The sequence below is a fragment of the Gobius niger genome (assembly GCF_951799975.1).
Source record: "Gobius niger genome assembly, chromosome: 18".
Classification (NCBI taxonomy): domain Eukaryota; kingdom Metazoa; phylum Chordata; class Actinopteri; order Gobiiformes; family Gobiidae; genus Gobius; species Gobius niger.
In genome coordinates, this window is record NC_136869.1 from 18,293,054 (window position 1) to 18,314,681 (window position 21,628).

The 21,628-nt window shown below is 40.5% G+C and overlaps 2 protein-coding genes across 5 annotated transcripts in view; one reads left to right on the forward strand and one right to left on the reverse strand.

Annotated features, from left to right (window-relative positions):
• Positions 1 to 20,035, forward strand: trpc1 (transient receptor potential cation channel, subfamily C, member 1; the record flags this gene model as incomplete). 3 transcript variants are annotated; one of them, XM_079575753.1, is made up of 13 exons in its annotated part: positions 1 to 535; positions 994 to 1,148; positions 1,592 to 1,693; positions 2,245 to 2,447; positions 3,554 to 3,685; positions 3,792 to 3,987; positions 4,864 to 5,200; positions 9,808 to 9,947; positions 10,167 to 10,316; positions 17,260 to 17,444; positions 18,448 to 18,649; positions 18,867 to 19,061; positions 19,808 to 20,035. In XM_079575753.1, the coding sequence occupies exons 1-13, from the start codon at positions 364 to 366 to the stop codon at positions 20,033 to 20,035; spliced, it is 2,397 nt and encodes a 798-aa protein (XP_079431879.1). In that variant the 5' UTR covers positions 1 to 363. The 3 variants fall into 3 exon arrangements, with proteins under 3 accessions (XP_079431879.1, XP_079431877.1, XP_079431878.1); XM_079575751.1 differs by lacking the exon at positions 1 to 535 and having other exon boundaries at positions 966 to 1,148; XM_079575752.1 differs by lacking the exons at positions 1 to 535; positions 994 to 1,148 and having other exon boundaries at positions 1,594 to 1,710.
• pcolce2b (procollagen C-endopeptidase enhancer 2b) overlaps positions 19,985 to 21,628 on the reverse strand; it is an 8,410-nt gene continuing 6,766 nt past the window's right edge. Inside the window, exon 9 of one of the 2 annotated variants that reach the window (XM_079575757.1) lies at positions 19,985 to 21,223. In XM_079575757.1, the coding sequence (XP_079431883.1) occupies positions 21,093 to 21,223 (131 nt within the window). In that variant the 3' untranslated portion in view covers positions 19,985 to 21,092. The remainder of the gene's footprint in view (positions 21,224 to 21,628) is intronic. The other variant, XR_013793836.1, reaches the window with a different exon arrangement.

The following is a 21,628-nucleotide window of genomic DNA, read 5'->3' on the forward strand; positions in this document are numbered from 1 at the left end:
GCGGGGGCATGCGCAGTAGAGACTTCACCAGGCAGCAGCATCAGGACCAAAAGACCCATCGAGATCCTCCGACGCAGAGAGATGCAGCTAACAAACGGCAACATGACAAACACCGCGTCTATTTATTAGCTCTTATTTCGAGTGACCCGGTTTGGTTTGTGGTTTGAAGCGAACGGAAGCGCAAAGAGCCAGTGGACAACCATTTTGGAGCAGGGGAAGGCGCAGGGATGGCAGGGATGTGATTCACTTGTGACGACGACTTTTTTTTTTAGCTTCTGCGTGCAAAAGCGAAAGACGTTGTTCAGGTTTCGCCCTAAATGTCACCACTCATTTCTCGTCAGTTGGCCGGCGTTTGGTAGTGGGATGCACATCAGTGTTTGTCCGTACTCGCTCTCCGTCGTAATGTCAGCTTTATACCAAGGCACGGACTCTTCCTCTCCGGATAAATTTCTGGCCTTAAAGGACGTGAGGGAGGTGAAGGAGGAGACGACTCTGGATGAAAAACTCTTTCTTCTGGCATGCGAGAAAGGCAAGTGTATTTATTATATTTTCTACAGATATAAAGTAAACTGGGCTTCTTACTTGGTGCCATTTCAAAGGCGCACATCTTTCACGCACCACGTTTTTTCCCTATTACTTCCTGTCCCAGCTCCCTTCACCACTGTGTATATTTGATTATGTGTTTAATATACACATACTGTCTCGTCTAAATCCTCCCCTTTCCCCAAGCTCACATGTTCAAGTTAATGTAAACACCATGAGCTCAACGTGAGACAAAGACCAGAAGTGACTTCCTAGCATGTGGGCTGATAGTACAGACTAGGGATGACTTTGATAAGTTTAGACATTAGACAGAGGCAGCTCTGACCATATAAAGCTAGTCTAAACATGCTTGAGCAACTCCACAGTGTCCTTTTAGGGGGATATTATTGCACATCACTGGAAAGATCTATATCCTATTGTGATTGTCTGGTGGTTTCATGTTTTTAACAGGTGACTATTACATGGTGAAGAAGCTGCTCGAAGAGAACCGGCATGGCGAGCTCAACATTAACTGCGTGGATGTGTTGGGCAGAGATGCCATCACTATCACCATTGAAAATGAGAACTTGGACATACTGCAGCTGCTGCTAGACCACGGTTGCCAGGTACTGAAAGCAGAACGCTTTATTTTGTGTTAAAGGGATATTTCAGGATTTTTGACATGGGCCTCATTTCCTAGTTATCCAGAGTGTTGTTGATTTCTGGTTATATATATTTTTTAATTCATGCAGTCCTTATATATGAAGAGTTTAGTGGTGCGAGGCAAAAAAATAAATTAGTCAACACAGACATTTAGTATATCAGTCTGGTGTTATAAGTGATTTGTCTCAAGTGAACTGTTTTTAATGCAGGCTACTAGTTACCATAGACATGCACTAGCCTAGTACCACTAAACTCTTCAAATATAAGGACTGCATGAATAAAAAAGAAAAGAAAAGAAATCTACAGAAATCTACAACACTCTGGATAACTAGGAAATGAGGCCCTATGTCAAAAATCCTGATATATCCCTGCTGTATTCGTATCTGATTTACTCTTTCCTGCCCAGGCTACAGATGCCTTGTTGGTTGCCATCGACTCGGAGGTGGTTGGAGCTGTGGACATTCTTCTAAACCACAGGCCAAGACGATCGTCAAAACCATCAATTGCAGTCTGTATCTCCTATCTGTATGCCCAACACAACTCTTGATGATTTTTAGTAATATAAACAGTTGCATCAGGAAAAAAAAAAGTCTTGACATTGCAACTTGATTGTGTTTAGCAGGAAATAATCTATAAGAGCCGACCACTTCCTGGAGATTGTTTTCACTAGGCTATGCATTAAATATGTAGGCTATGCATTACATCTGACCACAGTGGTTGTACACAAGGCATAGACGTAATTCTTCATATACTGTGTCTCCCTCTAGAGGGACGAAGATGAATTTTTGCCAGATGGAGATGGTCAGTGCTGGACAATATTGAGACTTGGCTATTGATATTACTGTCTGGCTGTTTGTTTTGCTCGGAAAGATTTGCATAAAATGACACAGAATAGAGTGAACAAGTATTCAAGTATACACCATCTTTGCCCTAATGTTTATATGAATAGTTTTGTTTGCACACTGTATCTGATTCACTGTTTTTGCAATGTCAGCCTCATAATCTATTATCATGTCTGAACAAGCTTTGCTGAGAATTCTTCTACTGTTTATCTTTTAGAAACTCATGCAGCGTATCCAAAACCCCGAGTACTCCACCACTATGGATGTGGCGCCGGTCATCCTGGCAGCACACAGGAACAACTACGAGATCCTGACCATGTTGCTGAAGCAGGACATCTCCCTGCCCCGGCCGCACGCTGTGGGCTGTGAGTGCACTCTCTGCAACGCCAAAAACAAGAAGGACAGTCTGCGCCACTCAAGGTAAAGGCTTTTAGCGTGCATATGTTCGCTATTATGCTACAGATTTGTGTGAGTTGATTTCTTTAAAGAAGAGCTAAGTAGGCTAACTAGTGTACCTTAATAAATCCTTTCCGTAGTCTCTCTGGGGGTAATACAAGTGTTGATGGGATGATTGGGGGGTCTTTCATCTCCCGCTGGTGTCTCTGGCCAGAAAACCACAATTTCAGCTTTCCTGCCTCCATATCGGAGCCACCAATACACACTAATGGAATCACAAAGAAGAAGCTAACAGGCTAGCGGGCAAAGCTAACTGCAGGCTAGCGCCGCTTGAACAGTATTTTTTGTCTTTTCTGTCAGCGTAGTATTTACTCTCACGGACAATGGCCTCCAGGGGCACGAGTTACTTGTTAATGTACTCATAACATTGATGGAAATCTGAATGCTACTATTTCAAAATGTCACCGACCGCTGACATTATGTACATTGTTAATAATATGTGCATGACACTTAAATAAATCAAATCAATCAAAAAAAAAAAAATATATATATATAGGTACTTTTAAGGGATGGTATTATGCCAGGGTTGTGCTTTTCAATCTTTGCCAATACTGTTGAATTTCCACTTCTTATTCTATTAGTATTGCAAAGACAAATGCATTTATTATAACTGTTTAAGACTGGTTCATTATTACAAGTTAACTATAAAATTGGAAAATTGGAAATACATAACTTATTTCATATATCCAGATACATTACGGTAAAACTATCCTGTAAATGCTGGTGAATTGGTATAGCTTAGCCCACACTGTTTGATGCTTTTTATTTGATTTATTTTGTGCATTTTTTATAGCAACTACGAAAAATGAGGGGCACTTTTGCGCAAACAAACCATCGCTTTCCAGAAATCTGCAAAGCATTTCTATCCTCTTCTCAGTTCAGCTTCCTCCTCTGTGAGAGAAGTGACTCAGTCTTTCCGGCAGACAACAGCGAGGCCATCACAGGCGCTGGTAAAATGACAAGGCTTGGACTCTGCAGCTGCAAATCACTGTTTCCTGCTCTAGCATCGCATAAACAGTGCACTATATATCCTTACATCATAATGCCATCTGGTGCATGTATTTATGTAGGTTTCGTCTGGACATTTACCGCTGCCTGGCCAGTCCCTCGCTCATCATGCTGACGGAGGAAGACCCCATACTGAGGGCGTTCGAACTCAGTACTGATCTGAAGGAGCTGAGCTTGGTGGAGGTGGAGTTCAGGTAATTGATACTTCTCTTTCTACCTGACTGGCACAATGTGTATCACCTGTACAAATGACTTTCCTTCATTGTCTGTCTCGCATGGTATGTGTTTGGGCGACTGCAGGAACGACTACGAGGAGCTGGCCAAGCAGTGCAAGATGTTTGCCAAGGATCTGCTGGCTCAGGCCCGCAACTCCAGAGAGCTGGAAGTCATCCTCAATCACACGTCAGCTGAAGATCACGTCAACAAGAGAGGCCTGATGGAGGAGCGCATGAATCTGAGCCGCCTCAAACTCGCCATCAAGTACAACCAGAAAGAGGCAAGTTCATGAAGCCTGAGCTGCATAAAGGAACTTTTTTCAGCTCTGATTTGCCAGTCTTGGTTGTTACCCAAACTGGCCTTGTATTTTTTCTGCCTGGTTGCTTCATTTGCCAGTCATGCCCGTCGGAACTAGGGTTATTGGCGAGACTAACAAAAAAAACCTAGTGCAGCCAAATGTAATTCATGGCTTTCATTCCGTCCAAAAATGTGCTTGAAAGTTCCTTAACCTCTGACCCACAAAAGAGTGACGGAAAAAAGCGATGATGTGTTTTGTTCAACAAGCAGGTACAGATTTCACACAAAGTCAATACATTTTGACTAGACTTGACTAGATATTCACTATATTTGAATATTATATTTTGGCAGAAAAGGTTGAGAAACACTGCTCTTGCTGTGACTTGCTTTTATACTCTCACTTTTACAAATGAAAGTACCATTCTCCTTCACACCTTTGCATATTAGATGCCTTTGGTTTATTACTTGACTGACACATTGGCAAAAAATAGCTAATAATATTCTCTTGCTAACAGTTGGTCTACACATCTGCTCTTGTGCTCTCTCCGCATACTTTAGTAAATGATGTACATGACAGGAATTACAGTAGGTCCCTGAGGCAACAGCTGTCAAATACCAACTTATCTGAAAGTTAAAAAGCCAAGGTCAAACGTACAGCCGGGCTGTCTCTGTGTAAGAATTATAACTCATATATCAAGTGAAAGATTGTAGATTTCCTTTTCATGGAAAGCAAATTATCTTGGGCAAATGATGGATCACCTTTTCCAACAAAATTATTAAAGACAATGCAAATCAGTAACCATTAGAAACTGTATAAAATATATTATTTCACTGTGGATGTTTCATTATCTCTCTACAGTTCGTGGCCCAGTCCAATTGCCAGCAGTTCCTCAACACGGTGTGGTTTGGGGAAACGGCCAGCTACCGCCGTAAGCATACGTGTTTGAAGATGGCCACCGTGCTGAGTATCATTGTGCTCTGGCCGCTGCTCTCCGTGTGCTACCTCCTCGTGCCGCGCTCCCGTGTGGGCCAGATCATACACACGCCCTTCGTCAAGTTCATCATCCACAGCGCCTCCTACCTGACCTTCCTGTTACTGCTCAACCTCTACTCGCTGGTCTACAACGAGGGCAAGAAGAACACGATGGGCCCCGCGCTGGAGATGATCGACTACCTGCTCATACTCTGGATCATAGGTCAGTTCTCTCTGCTTTCAGCAAAGGACTCACAAAAAAGGTGAAACAAGTTCTTTATGTGTGAGATAATTTGCCAAGAGGCAAAGGGGAACCTATTTTCATTAACTTTATAATTAATTATTCATTCTTATTAAAGGAACTAGACAGAGTTTAAAAATGTTAAAAATATGTATTTTCCTCCCCCTAGATGTTCCAGCAATGTCCTAATGTGTAGAATGAGCCCAGACCTACAGTATATTTACCACATCTGCCGCATAAAGCCTACACTGTCACTCAAAAAGTTGTTAATTCGGGTCCGAAGTGCCGTCATGTACGAGCTTATTGTAGAAACTGCAGTTACACGTAAGACGTGAGGTGGTAGTAATGAGTTTAAAAATGACAACTTGCATCTAGTCCCTTTAAAGCTAGGAAACAAAATTGAAGAACTAGAGGTTGATGGCCGATATTGGGGATTTTACAATATCGGCTATCGTCCAATCTAGCACCGATAAAACAATATCTACTGGACCGAAAATGATAGAGACTTGCTGATTTGTGCATTGGAAAGCTAAGTCAGGGCTTTAAAACAAGTCATCCCACAACCTAAAAGTCCTCAGGGTAACAGAAACATAGCAATGAAAATTGGTTAGCTATAAGTTTGACTTAAGTTAGTTTCACATATGCGCATGCTGCATGTCATTTTGAAGCATAGCCCTAGAACCTGGAGAATTTTAGTTAGTGTTAACCTCTGCAATTGTATTTTTGAGTGCCTCAAAATGCTGCGGTGAGCAACATGATGCTAATGCTCACAGCAGCACGCTATTGTATATATTTTTGTTTTGTTTTTACCTGTATTTTACCTGTATATTATCTATGTCAACAGGGACTGCAGATGGAAACTAGCTATTTAGCTATAATCTGGTGCAGAACATATCTGTCTTTTATCTTAATGTCTCTGTGCGCTGTCCATTCAATAAAGACTTAACTAAACTAATGCTAACAGCAGCATGCTCATGCTAACGGAAACTAATCAAAGCTGGGACAGAAACTATGATTGAATCACCTAAAGTAATAAAACATAAATGGCTACTGCTGGAGTGTTTTTACAGGATTATAGACCAGACATTTTAAAAAATCGGCCTAAAATATCGGCTGAGCATATCTGCATTTGCCAATAAAAATTCCCCAAAATATCAGCATCGGCCTTAGAAAAGCCAATATTGGTCGACCTCTACCATGCTTACAGAGAACATGTTCATAGATGTTCATAGATGTAGTACAGAGATTGGATGCACTCTGGGGAGAGAGCCTCCTGCTGTTCTCCGCAGCCAAGAAACCATTAGAGTGGGCATTCAATGGCTGTAATGGCTCTGCCTCCTCTGCACAGATGTGAGCTCACACTTCAGCTTCCTCCAATATCACTCACTGAATAACACCAGCGTCACCGTATTTTAGACCCATATTATCAAAGATGTAAGAAGATGTTATGTCTTTGCAAAAATATGAAACGTATTCTTTTAGATTTATTATGTTTTTATTGATGGCATAGAAATCTGATTCAAAAATATCCAGTTTGGATTTATCTTAAAGCTTCTCGACTGGAGCTTACGCCTCATTTGAAACCTAAGACCTACTAAATTAATCTTAATCTAGCTGTTTCCTTGCGTTGTTGCCGTGTTGTTGTCACTTTTTAGTCATATTTTTGATGCTTTTACAACGTTTTTTTGTAACTTCTTTGTTGTATTTTTGTTGCTTTTTCATCACTTTTTTGTCACCTGTTTTGTTGCATTGTTGTTGCTTTTTGGTAACCTTTTTGTCCCCTGTTTTGTTACATTTTTTGTCACTTTTTCTGTGCTTTTTAAAAAAAGAATTTAGTTGTGTTTTCATCCTCGTGTAAGTCTTGTTTTCATTGCTTTTTTTGACGCTTTTTTTATAAGGCATCTTTATGAGTTTGGGTAATGCCGAACTGGAGAAAATGTGCTCGGTTCTGGCAGGGGTTATGAGGGTAAAGCCATATACCCAATTTGTACAATTTGTAAGAACAAAATAAACAGTGTACTTGCAATTGAGACACAATTCATTGTTTTATTTAAGTTTCAGGATTATAAATCACAGCCTCTATGGCAAGAACATCCCACCCACGCACGTCCAAAGAGTGTGTGTTTTATTTGCTTGGGTTAGTCCTCCCACTCCCTCATCAACATGCTGTTCTTTCCTCGCTGTTCCCCAGAGTGACATGCCTCAAATGAATGGGAAAACAGACTCGCTCAAACCGTCTGTGCCTCTGTGTGAGTTTATGCTCCTCGAGGATTGATTTGATCTCCTTGATCAGAGTTTGAATTATATCTGTAGGAGTAAGTAAGTAAAAACCCCCATCCCCAAACGGTCATTGTCTTGTACCTCGTAGCAACTGTTGCGACCGCACATTTTCTTGACCTACTATCATAGAAAGGGGGAACAGCTTGTTGTTGTTGCTGGACATCAGGGCTGGGTACCGCTCAACGATACTACTGGTATTGAATCTAAAAAATCTAAGTATCGAAAGTAGGGACTTGGTGACTGGTTGTTTTCAGCACAAATAAATCTGTACTCAATTTATTACCAATGTTTCCTTATTTTTGCCCCAATTTTTTCTCATTTTCCCATTTTTTTTCCTAATTGGACCGACATGGCAACGGGTAAACAGGCAGCAACCTTCCTCTCTCTTGGTACAGCTGTGTTTTTTGCCTTTTTCTGCTAACTGCATTTGTAATTTCTGTGTTTCACATCGTTTTGCCGGATCCTTTTGTACGTCTTTGCCGTGTGTTCGCTGTTTGTGGGGTTTGCTATTTTTTATCACAAATATATTTCCCTATTCCGCCCCCCCCTCATTTTTCCTTATTTTTATCGTAATTTTTAAAATTATTTCCCATTTGTCCCATTATTTTCCATTTCCTGACACTGAAGATGAACTTATACTGTAAATGTGCAGATCTTCCACACTGAATTGTTCTGCTTTCTGGTTTTAGACGGCATTTTTTTCTGTATAGGCATCGGATAACGTATCGTTCAGGCATCGATATCGAAAACCAAGTATCGTATCGAAAAATATGTAACAGTACCCAGCTCCACTGGACACTGCCACGAATAAAGCAGTTTCTGGCACATTTAAGTGCTACAGGAAGCATTTAGTTGCTCTTAGCAGAGGCCTGATATTTCAGCCGTGGCACACTCTACATCATGATCATATGTTCCCTCGCTGAGCCACATCCACGTGGGGGAGACAAAAGCAGCCTCTCTGTCCTGTCTAGCCAGGAGCTGGGGCTATCGTGGGCAGACCCCACACTTGCCATTTTAATCAATGCTGAACTAAAATGAAGAAGAGAGCTTACCTGGTGCTAGAGCATCTCTACTCCACATGACTGGGACAGTTACATAGTGGTAGCTTCAGGGATTCTTTCAGATTTCACAACAGACTAGTGCTTTAAAGGGACTATACGGAGTTTAAAAATGTTTAAAAAGTGTATTTTGCTCCCCCTACATGTTCCAGCAATGTCCTAATGTGTAGAATGAGCCCAGACCTGTTCACCACAACTGCCTCTAAAATCCTGCACTCAAAAAGTTGCCATCATGTACGAGCTTAATATAACAGGTGCAGTTACACGTATGACCTGAGGTGGCAGTAGTGAGTATAAAATGGCCAACTTGCATCTAGCCCCTTTAACCTCAATCGATGTAGTGTTTCATATTTTATATATATTCCTCCACTGCACATTGTCACCCGTTTTGCCCCAATCTGGACAATATCGCATTGTGATTGCAAAAGAGTCACTAATATGCACCACATGGCATACTCCACTTCTTGACGAATCTATCTTACATTTGCTTAGCTTTTGCGAAAGGTCAGTGACCACATAAGGATATAGTATGCTTTTGACAGTTTAAGTCACATCTTAAAGCTTATAATTTGTTTCCCAAGTATTTATTTCAACCTATGTTGCTTTTAATTAAGTCTGCAGTAGAGCAACAGACGGAAAAGACATTTAAGAATGTGTTGTACTGCTAAACAATCAATGAAGACTTTATAAATCAGTTCAGTTTACTCATTTTTTTTATATCTATATTATTATATATTATTATTATATATTGTTATATATATTATATATTATTATTATTTTTATTATATTATTATAGATATTGTATATCTAGCAATAAAAGAACACAAATGTTTTATGAACTTTTTGTGCTTTGCCTGTCTACGACAGCCAAAGAAAAGGTCAACTAACACCATTTGTTGTTTTTGAGTTAGACTTGTTGTTCCCTTTTACCACACAAACCACCTCATGACTCTATTTTTACTATTTCCGAACACTTGACAATCCTTTTACTACCACTCCAAATCCTCCCAGACATCTCACTGTTATCCCACACATGACATATATTATCCTCAATAATACCCTGCTTCTTTGTTTTATGTGCGCATTCCTGTTTCCCTGTTTTTTTTTGCCTCTTTGTTTAATAACACAACTCGCGGCTAAATCTGGATCCCATTTGCCTAGGATGATAGCAAACTGTCTTTTCCAATGCTGCCCAGATGTCAACGCTAAACTCTTTTTATTTTTTTTTATTTTTTTCTTCCTCCACTTTAGGGATGGTGTGGTCGGATGTGAAACGCCTGTGGTACGAAGGGCTGGAAGATTTTTTGGAAGAATCGAGAAACCAGTTGAGCTTTGTCATGAATTCCCTTTACCTTGCAACCTTCGCCCTCAAGATTGTGGCCCACAGCAAGGTACGCACACTTGGTCACTCCATTAGGAAGATTTAGTATCTAACTGCCATAATAGAACAAGGTCATTTAGGGGGTCTGAAATCTTATTGGACCCAGTGCACTTTTAATTCATATTTTGCCACCCTTTTCTTCTGTACTCCCCTCTTGTTTTATGTCAAACATCTTCACCTTCTCCACAATGAGCTATTTTTGCTGCTTATTTTTTCATTCGTGCTGCAGTTCAAGGACGTGGCGGACACGGAGAGAAAGAACTGGGATGCCTTCCACCCCATCCTAGTGGCCGAGGGGCTGTTCGCCTTTGCCAACGTTCTCAGCTACCTGCGTCTTTTCTACATGTACACCACCAGCTCCATACTAGGGCCGCTACAGGTATGCTATGGGACACACTGGGTTGGGGAAAGTGATTGAGGGGACTTCCCCCTGTGAGTTACAGTGCTTGTGAACAACACGTGACCGCAAATAAACAAATCTGACGGTTTCATTTGAGTTTTCTTCTGCCGCCAACTTCTGGATGCCAGGCTCCGATTGTCTCTTTGAACTATTGCACAGTGGTGATGGTTCAAAGAGATAATCGGAGCCTGGCCTCCAGAATGACACTCCTCTGTATATTTCATACACAGGGATATCAGTCTGGGCGGGCGCTCGCTTTTGCCGTTGCTGCCAAACTCAAACAGATCCATCTAATCAGATATGTTTATTTGTGGCCACGTGTAGTTCGCGAGCAGCGTCGCTTTTGGGAAGTCCTGTCAATAACAATCTACGGGCGGCATGTGGAAGAGCCGAGAGCTGAGGGGGGCGGTGACGAATGCTAGCTTGTTGATATTTGCATCGCAAACAATGAAGGTAGCAAAAGAAGGCACTTCAGACTGCAGAGACATACAACTACAGTAACTATTAGTTGGAGGAGATGCTTAGCTGTGTGTTTACTCCAACACGTGGGTTTGCATGGTCTCGCTCGCCTTCTCCTCTGAGAAGCAGGTGGGGGAGGGCTGAGTTTGGCTCATGGGGCCCTTTCAGGGAATCTGCGAAGGCCAATTGTCGTTGCACCTGTTCAATGCTGCTACAGTGACTTTATTCTTGTGGCTGTTTCTGTCAAATCTGTTGGCCCTTTGGGGGCCCCTGCTGTCTTGGGGGCCGTAGGCAGCTGCCTGCCTTGCCTAATTGCAAGCTACGCCTGGGCATGTTACTCCCAAAAGGATGGGTCAAATGCAGAGGACAAATTTTGCTGTACAGTTGTTGTAATGACAAATCAAGCCCTAACCTTAACCTCTAACCAAACTCAGTCGCTGTAAAGGGTTATTTTTAGGGTCTGGCTTACCCTAACACTAACGCTTACTTACCTAAAAAGTTTAAACCATGACTAAACCTACAGTGGGAGGTAAACATAAGTACACCATTTGGAGTTTCTTACATTTCTACCTAAATTGGTCATAAAATGTGGCCTGGTCTTTATTAAAATAACAAGAATGAGTAAACAGTGTCTGCCTGAACTTATACCACCCAAACAATTACATTTTATATATTATACATATTTTCAATGGGCGTAACATGTTAACATTAACCGGACAGGGTGACGCTCTCCTGTGAATGTGTATTTAGAATAAATAAATGCAGACAGAAAATAATTAAAGGCCTTATTTTTTATTTGAAGAAAAAAGAGACGTTTAATAACGATTATATATATTTTTACTTCAGAATTTAGGCAGCAAAAATTATTATTTGTTAATGTTAACCCAAAAACAGCATGTTGAGTAAAAGTATAATATTTTTAGTTCTGCGTTTGCAGTGATATTTCAATAATATATTTATATATTATTTTGGCAGTTTTGGTCCCCGATAGTTCTATACCCTCAAGGTTATGATAATTGAAACTGACTGACGGACTCAGCGTCCGCACAGTAAAGTGAAGATATTACTGCACAAATTTCGAACTACTCCTGGTATTATTACGCCTTACAATATAGTTCCCCCTTTTATCCGCTTAGAAAATCCACATTGTTTAATTTTGTGTAATTATACTTTGTAGAATAACACTTCACGTAACCATATTTAAATAGGGAAACCGTGGAAGAGCTTGGTAGCTTCTGTCTTCCGTCTGTGCTGTGTTAATGTGACTGAAGACAGGTCTAAGCTAAGGAAAGAACATATCTCAGTATGTAAAAACGCTGGCCTACTCCTTTAACCTCTAACTAGGGCTGGGCGATAAATGGCCTAAAAATAAAATCTCGATTTTTTTTTTACTCAGTTTGGATGATTACGATTTTAATCGATTTTATTTGAAAACTTTAAAAAGTCCAAACGGTGTACTCACTATTTCCTCCCACTGTCGTTTATCCCTGTACTTTGACCAGGCTTTGATCCGGTTGAAACCTGAACAGTCTACGGTTTTAAAGTGAACAAAAAGTTTAGATCAGTTTTGTTATTCTTAGCTACAGGCTCATTTTCATGTATTTATTTATTTATTTAATATGAACATAGCAATTACATTGGACGAACCAGATGCATTGTTTAAAGTGTTATAGCACTAATTTTCAACACCTGTCCATAGGGGCTGTTAGGTTGCGCTGTAAGCTCCAGTCAAGAAGCTTTTAGATTTGGGTAAAACTGAGGTACCCCTTGCAGACATCTACATACACTTAGATTGGCTTGTCGAGTAAATTCCTGTTACAACATTGTTTTTCCAATTCCGTCCAGTGTCTGTTATCATCTCCCGTCTCCCTCTGTTCCTCTATCCTCTGCCTGAATTTCTGCCTTTTAAAGAGTCCTATCTAGGTATAGTGATAAATCCAATCCCTTTGCCCAATCTGTTTGTTTATCTTCATCTTCTTCTGTATGTGTATCTATACCTGCCATGTCTCTCCTCTCTCCGTCCCTTCACTTTAGGAGTCGCTCTCATCAATGTTTCGACAGTACATCATCTGTCAGAACTGATTGGTGTCCAAGTCTATTAGTCTCTGTGGTCACTGCTGTTTCTCAGATTATCCCACTCTAGACTTTGAATCGTGCTGTTCCTTGAGATCAAATGTCAGCATGTAACACCACCCGCAGTCCCATCTGAGCCTGACCCATATGTACAACTTGTGGAGGAATATTTGAGTTCCCTGGATACTCACCAGTGAAACCCTCTGGTGTCATCCCCTGATGGGTATTTTGCGTCTGGTACGGCAAGCCTGTGGCACCTTTTTTATGGACTAAAGTTAGCTTTTTTAAGGGATGGTATTATGCAAAATATACTTTTTAGAGCTTTCTACCAGTCTGGGAAATTAGTGTTATCTCTGGGAAAGAGTGCAAACGCTTAAACACCAAGTGATAATTAAGTAAATGGGCAGCATCTATTTGGAAAACTCAAAATACTGTGCAAATACTCCCCAAAAGGGTCAAAAGTCTATATAGACATTTAAGCCTGGCACAAAGTGTTAATATCACAATCCAAAATGTCTCTTGCTCTAGATGCTTGAGTCTGTCACCACCCTTTGACAGATTTAAAACAGTTTCAATCATAACCTTGGGTATCGATGTGAGTGTGTCCGTCCGAGAAAGCAGAGGTTCCCAAATGAATAAGGACAAAGGACAAATCTTACAAATAGGAAATCTACAACAGGATACAGAAGATAAATGGATGCATGGCCTTGGGATATTGTGGAAAGCCATTGTGTTCTGCAAGTCTCTCTTTAAGTCTGCTCTTTATCCGTCCAAGTAGAGCATCCATGTTGATACTCCAAGTGGCAGACTACATTAAAACGATTTAAACTGCTTCTATTTGGAACATACATAGAGGAAAATATTTCAAATGCTAAGTGGCATTTGGTTTACTAGTTTGGACATATCACTCTGTTTTCTTGTTCCAAACTTTCAAAATACTCACTGTATCGCAAGATGTACCATATCAGCTCCTAAGCGTCGTGATATGCATTATATCGTAACCAAAGTGGATCGTCCCAGCTCTATTAGATATTGTCCATATGGAACATATGTGACAGTAAAAGAGCTGGGAGCCGTACGGCGTAAACTTAAAGCCTTAAACTTAAAGCCTTAAACTTAAAGCCTTAAACTTAAAGCCTTAAACTTAAAGCCTTAGACTTAACGCCATAATCTTAATTATAAGTGAGAGAAAGTTTGTTCTGAAAGATATAGCCACGAGAGTCTTCTGCAGTTTTAGTGAAGCTTTACACATTTGCATCTGTGATTGGATCAATAAAATACTATCAGTGGCTGCGAGTCCCAGAAGCACCTGCTTTTGAACATAGAGAAAGGCTGGCTGGCGTGGCCTGCCATAAAATAATTTTATACAAAGACGTGGCCATACCGCCTTTGCTCTGCCCAATCCCGTCAGGTCTTGGAAGCTAAGCAGGGAAGGGCCTGGCAGGATTGGATGAGAGACCGTTTGAGAACACCAGGAAGCCTAGCGAATGTAGTGAGTGAGTGGGAGGTGGTGGTCGGAGGTGGTCGGAGGTCGATGGCGCAGACTGATTGCCTCGCTTCCGTCAGTCTACCCCAGGGCAGCTGTGGCTACAATAGTAGCTTACCACCACCGAGTATGGAGTGAATGAATAGTGCAATGTAAAGCGTCTTTGAGTGTCCAGAAAAGCACTATATAAAAACGATGCATTGTTATTATTATACAAAAAAATAAAAATTGGATTGAAAAGTACATCTAGTATTAAAATACAGATACATGAAAAATATCAAAATGGATAATTTTATCGAATGAGAGAAGTTTCCAGTGTATTGTTCAATGTTGACGCGATAATTATTCCACAAAATGATGTAAAAATGCATGTAGGTATGCGTGAGCTCATTGTTAACTCCGATCTTTTCCTGCATTTACCCATGGAACCTATTTGTGGTTTTCCTATTAAAGCAGTTGGTTGTTAATTAGGGGTCTCAACTAAAATGGCCCCTCACACTCTGTGTCTTTACCCCCTTCCCCCATTCTCCTTTTCTCCTGGGCTCTCTGACATCATCGTCTGGTCGGCCACGATGGAAAAACGATTAGAAATACATGTGTCCTTGTGTACTCAGGACCACACTCACATGGTGCACACCCACTCGTGCTCGTGGAGACCGCATATTTCAGTACAGAGACAAGAGTGTGCTAAAGCTGTAGCGCAGTCAAACACATGCATGCAGACAGTGAATCAGCTCAATGTGGGGAGAAGTGGAAACGATGGATGGTTGAACATTTGCTGGGAATGAAATAGGAAACGCCCTCTAGTGAGATGACTGGATTATGTGTCACTATGATGCAGACAGTGAAGGCAGAGATGACCAAGACTTGACCCTAACCACTAAATGAATGATGGTTCGTGTTATATTTGTTGTAGTGTTGCTGAAATCATTTCGTTTTCAGTTTTGAAATATATCTTTTTTGTCATATAAGCTACTATATAAGTTGATTTCTTTTTTTTATATATATATGCATAAAATGTGAATCAATTAATTACAGACCCTGCAAAAAAATTTAATCGAGTCCCACGACTAGTAACAATGCATAATAGTGTGCACAAATTAATGTCAATATGACCCTGATGCACTGCCTTTTCCTATTACCACTGATTTCATAGAGTCTGTGATGCCATTTTTAGTGCAGTGCTTCTGTATTTAATGGATCCCCGAGGGCAGCAGCAGAGAGAGAACATGTAAGGGACAAAACTCCTGTTCAAAATGCTCTTAAAGGTGGGAGCGTAATGGGGGAGGACACACAGCTTTTCAGGTGCATGTAGTGTAGTTGAGTGCTCTGCTGGTAATGGAGCTCAGGCAATAGTCCTGAGGTAGTCAAAACATTCCATTGTATTTTCTTCTAGTGCTACATTTACCCCATTTGTGTCAGTGTTAGACTATGAATTATGGCTTAAAAATAGGATAGTGCTCTAAGCTGCCATTTACTTTGGGTGAAAGGTGTTTTGTACAATGTGATTCAAGCCTCTGTGCACTACCGTAAGTTATTAGCAGACAGTTTGCACATTTGAGGTAAGTCACCTGCGTCATCCTCCCCCCAGTGGAGGTTAAGAGCTGTAACCTTCCACATTCCTCTGTGTTTGTACAGTACTGATTTAACCTGGCGCTCAGACTCTCTCTCATGCAGGGGACATCTTAGCTCCTCAATTATATGTGTGACCCATATGGAAAGAACCAAAACAACTCAGATTTACGACAAAAGACTCAAATTAGGCTTGAGTTGAATTTTGGTAAAATGTATCTTTCAGAATGAAGGTTTGGTTCACTGTTATTGTCGCTAGTGCTGAAACACGAATAAAATGCATTTCAGAATGTGTGTAAATGTCTCAACTACAGGATTTCCAGGTATTTTCGTTCCATTGTAAGTTCATGAGACGGGTATTTTATTGTGACAGAGGGTATTATATGACGCATGAATGTTTGCAGCCTTTGCTAATTGCGACCTGTCAAATTGCATGTTTTTTTAATTCCATTGCGATTAATTTTCTAGCAGTAGCTAGAATCACATTAAAAGATTTGCCTCGTGCTAAAAACAGCTGCTTGGTTTTCACACAAACTCCCAAAGTGGTCATTCAATGTACACACTGGACACTGTGCTACGGCCTGTAACAAAGACAGCGTTATACTACAAGAGCCAAGGCAGGTGCAACAACGTAGATCTACTAAAAGACAGAAAAAGCACAGAAAATGGATATTCAAACATGTTCTAGTACATCGGTAAATGCTCTCTCGGTTGAGCAACAAAACGCTCAAAGGACCTATGCCATACCGAAAAGAAAAAGGCTTTGAACAATTGTTGTATTCTCATCGACACACAAAACACCACACACTTATTATTACTTTAATTTCTAGCACTTCCTTTTTCACCATAGCAGTAGATTGATTGCCCCTGCTGGTCTTTTGCATTAATGCATTTTACAATATCAAAGTACTGGGATATTTTCTGGACTCATACAATATTTTAAGTTACACTACGAAAATATTAACAGTATGGTGTGCCAAAGTAGTTTAAAATGCCTTAATTAAGCGTACCATTGAACACTTTTTGGTTTTATTATATAATTCTCTCATTTTTGATAATATAAAGCAAACCTCTTAGTGTTATACTCTCTGTACTTGTGCACAGTAGTGTAATTCATTCAAATCTGTAAATAAGGCCTTTGGAATGAGGAGGGTGTCCATGTTTGTCTGCGTTACCTCAGGCAGAAATAAATCTCTTTGCTTTCCCCACAGGGGTCACTTTCTAACAAGGCCACACGCTGAAAAACAAGCTTCCACTCAGCAAAGAGGCTGTCAAGCAGTCCGCAACACTGTGTTCAATGTCTTCTCAACAGTGTTAACTTGTCCTTTACAGATCTCTATGGGCCAGATGCTGCAGGAGTTCGGAAAGTTCCTGGGGCTCTTCCTGCTCGTTCTGTTTTCCTTTACCATCGGGCTTACTCAGCTTTACGGCACCGATAAGAAAGACCGAGAGAAGAACCCGCCCAAAGACTGCGAGGGCATCTTCTGTGAGCAGCAGAGCAATGACGCTTTCTACTCGTAAGAGATAGACTCAAGCATATGCACACAAGGGGGATGCTTTGGCCTCCTCACAGAACACACTCAAATAAAAGTACTCAAAATAATAGTCAAGTCAAACTTTATTTCTATATCTTTGAAACCATTGTTGACAAATTTCATAAAAAGTCATAATCTAGTCACACACACCGTGAGAAATAATATATTATCCCTTTTTTTTAAAAAGTATTTTCTAACCATTTGGGGGACTAATAGACCTCTTAAAAATAGAGAAATAGACCACCAATAAACCAGTCCAAACCTGGCCTAAACCAGTCAAAACCAGAATAAACCAGTCAAAATCTGGTCTAAACCAGTCCAAACCCGAATAAACCTGTCCAAGCCTGGTCTAAACCAGTCAAAACCAGAAATAAACCAGTCCAAACCTGACCTAAACCAGTCAAAAGTAGCGTAAACTAGTCCAAACCTGGCTTAAACCAGTCAAAACCAGCATAAACTAGTCTAAACCAGTCCAAACCAGCACAAACCAGTCCAAACTAGTACAACCCCAATCTAAACTAGTCCAAACTGGATATTTTGAGTATTACACACTTGAACCGAATGGTAGAGATAGTCAGAATTGGAAACAGCACATGATTCAATACAGTGAAAGATTTAATAACGAAAGATTCAGTGAAGATCCAATAATGTTAGCTCTACCAAACGGTTGAGCAATCCATTAAAGGGTTATAGATAAAACAATACTAAGGTAGGTGAGAACAGTAACATCAAATTAATCTTTTTCTAAATCTCATTCTAAAAACAACCCAATCAAGTGCCACACAAACACTTTCTGTTTTTGGTGTCACCACAGCAAATAGTCCGGTCTTTCTATATTAATTTGTCATCATGATGATCACTTTGATCATTATTTTATAGACATGCCACTTAGATTGAAACCCAAGATGCTTAAAAGTTCTTTGCAATGTGAAACACTTTCCACCTCTGCACAATTTAACAGTTACAACTATTGCCTGTGTTGCAGGTTCATGGGGACATGCTATGCCTTGTTCTGGTACATTTTTTCATTGGCCCATGTCGCACTCTTCGTCACGCGGATCAGCTACACCGAGGAGCTGCGTTCCTTTGTGGGGGCCATGATTATCGGCACTTACAACATTGTGGTGGTAATCGTGCTGACCAAGCTGCTGGTGGCCATGCTGCACAAAAGCTTCAGACAAATAGCTGTAAGTGGAAAGTGTGTTTTCCATGGCTAATTTGGCATAATTTGTAAAGCTATGAGCTGCTGGATGTTTGTCATTAAAATAGTGTGCTATGTTTAAAACAAAGTATAACCTGTAAAGTTCCACTGTACTTTAAAAAATATATATTATTATACTATACTGAAGTAAGAAAGCAGCTCTTTGTTCCAGGTCAATGCATTGTTTGTGCTGTTGTGTGCAGAATCACGAGGATAAGGAGTGGAAATTTGCTCGAGCCAAGCTTTGGCTAAGCTACTTTGACGACAAGTGCACCCTGCCTCCACCGTTCAACATCCTCCCCTCTCCCAAAACCATGTGCTACTTAGTGACCAGTTTGAGAAAGTGGATCTGCTCACACACGTCCAAGGGCAAAGTCAAGAGACAGAACAGCCTTAAGGTAATATGTGTAAAAAATAAAAATAAAAGTAATTACTTCACACTTGCCTATTGGTAATTCGTAAAAAACTGTATTCTCTTCTCTCAGTAATTCAGTAGTGCTAGCTAATCCGCAATTTATAATTTTCACCTGCCATCATCGTTGTATTGTATTTGTCCTCCACTAACATTTATCTTACATAATGATAACACAAGTCTCTAACCCTTCTATACCAAGCAAAACTGAATGTTTGCAAATTTAAGACTAACACGCCGCCGGTCTCAGATGGTGCTATTCACAAAGGAATGTCAACAATGGGCAGGGAGCACTGGAGGTGTCCTTGGAAAGTCTGTGCAGGTGCTGGAAAATTCTTTAATGCTAAATTATTACCAACTATGAATTATATTACAGTTCCCAGGCGTGGCGACCAACATAACAAAGAGAAAATAGATCTGGAAAATAAAGGTAGAGTCTTTGTTTAAGAAAAACAGGAGCACTTGTGTCCTCGTCCAGGTTGCATCTAATGGAAATCAACCCTCAGTAAACAACCTGGGGTGACGACCACAGCCTTGAAGGTTCTGCTTAGCATTTCTCTTACCAATACTTGCACAGGGCTACATCTCAAAAATGTATATTAGTCATTGTCCAAATTATGTGATAATTTTCAGTAGGTGAAATGCTAATAAAATAAAGTTGGCGTCTATTACTAAAAAATATTACCAAATGTGGTTGCACTATTTAATTATTTAATTTTGATTCCAACTTAGGAGTGGAGGAATCTGAAGCAGAAGCGGGATGAGAACTACCAGAAAATCATGTGCTGCCTGGTTCACCGCTACCTGACCTCGACGCGGCAGAAGATGCAAAGCATGGACCAGGCCACAGTGGAAAACCTCAACGATTTGAGACAAGACCTGTCCAAGTTTCGCAACGAGATGAGAGACCTGCTTGGCTTCCGGACATCCAAATATGCCATGTTCTACCCCAGGAGCTAAGAAGTGACTCTGTGCTTTTTTTTTAGTAATTTATCTGGGATGCTGCGCTACCCGAGCATGTACACAAAGCGCTTTGAGAATGAGTCACCCTGGACCCTGCATCTAAAAAAAATCATATACAGTATTGTCCACCAAAGTGACTCAGGCCTCTAAGTATTACTCAGCTTTTTGTAAATAAATAGAGCCATTCTTTACAACGGAAATACAAATAAAAGTTTATGTAAGATTATACCTCTTTCTTGTTGACTCAATTCTGTTGAAGCTTGAAAAACCATTAAGCATTTGCAAGTCTCTGGATCCACATGCAGGTCACATGGCTTACACCTGACAATTCATGCGTTGGCCTTTAGTCCAGCCTTGCCTTGGAATACATTGCAAAGTATTTGGCTGTCGACTTACTCCAGGCAAAAAACAGGACGGCAAAGAAAGCTTTCACAAATGCATTTCATTTATTATTGCGCCAATAGAAGCTAAAATATAAATATTCACAGACTTTCTCCATATGAAAATATTTCCTTTTTATTTCAAACCACCTTTTTGGCACCAATGTATAAATAATAATCAGTACAAATGGTTCAAACTCGATGCTCTGGAAAGTGGACTTTGTTTTACTCAACTTTAAAACAACAGCTATTAAGAAACAAAACAGAAAGTGCTGCCACACACAATATCTTATTGAATATTGCACATTATCATCACATCTAAGAGTCTTTTGTTTTTATATCGAGGTGGACAGGTCAGAATTCTAGGGAACGGCCTTATAAACTATGAAAGCTAGTTAATAAGTAATATCTCTTTAGCCGACATGAAACAAAAACAGGCCTCTCAGCAAACATGAGGTGAGATCATTTTTCACAATAGAATTAAATCAGAAATGATCTATGAAAAAGTCCATCTATCAATGATACCATGATATTTGATCATTCTGAGCATTCAATTAATTCTGAGAGCAAAATGAATAAGCATTGACCTTGCGTAGTCCGTGTTTGGTTTTAATAAATACTCGAACACTCGTTGCTCGTGGGTCAGCAGTCGATCAGTCCAGTGTGTCGAAAACTCAGCACTGCTTGTTCTTCAGCACGTTCAGTCCTTTCTGGTTCTTGCTCTTGAACACCATGATGAAATGGTGCGGCGCGATCTTCCCAAGGCCCTCGTCGTCCACCTCGCCCATGAAGACGTAGTTCAAGCCTGGCAGGGTCACACACAGAAAGCCTGAATGCAGTTTGCGGCGCGACGGCAGAGACATTCAGGGAAGGCCAAGAATCAGAATCTCCACCACAGCAGCGTTTGTATTGCCATATGTTCATACACACAGAGATATGAGCACATGGGATGGTCTAGGACAGTGAGTTTGGCCGCTCACCTCTTTACCTTGGGGAATGAAAACTGACCGTGCAGCGGTGGTGGCAAACTCAGAGTCAAACATTCTGAACAAGAGCTACAGATTTTAGTGACAGTAATAACACAGTGTAATGTAATGTACAGTGGCTTCAGAAGGATTTAAGACCCCTTTAATTATTTCCATTATACTTGTTCTATTATTATTACAGACAGATTTCAAAAGTAAACAATCCCCCTTCCCTCCTGATTGGA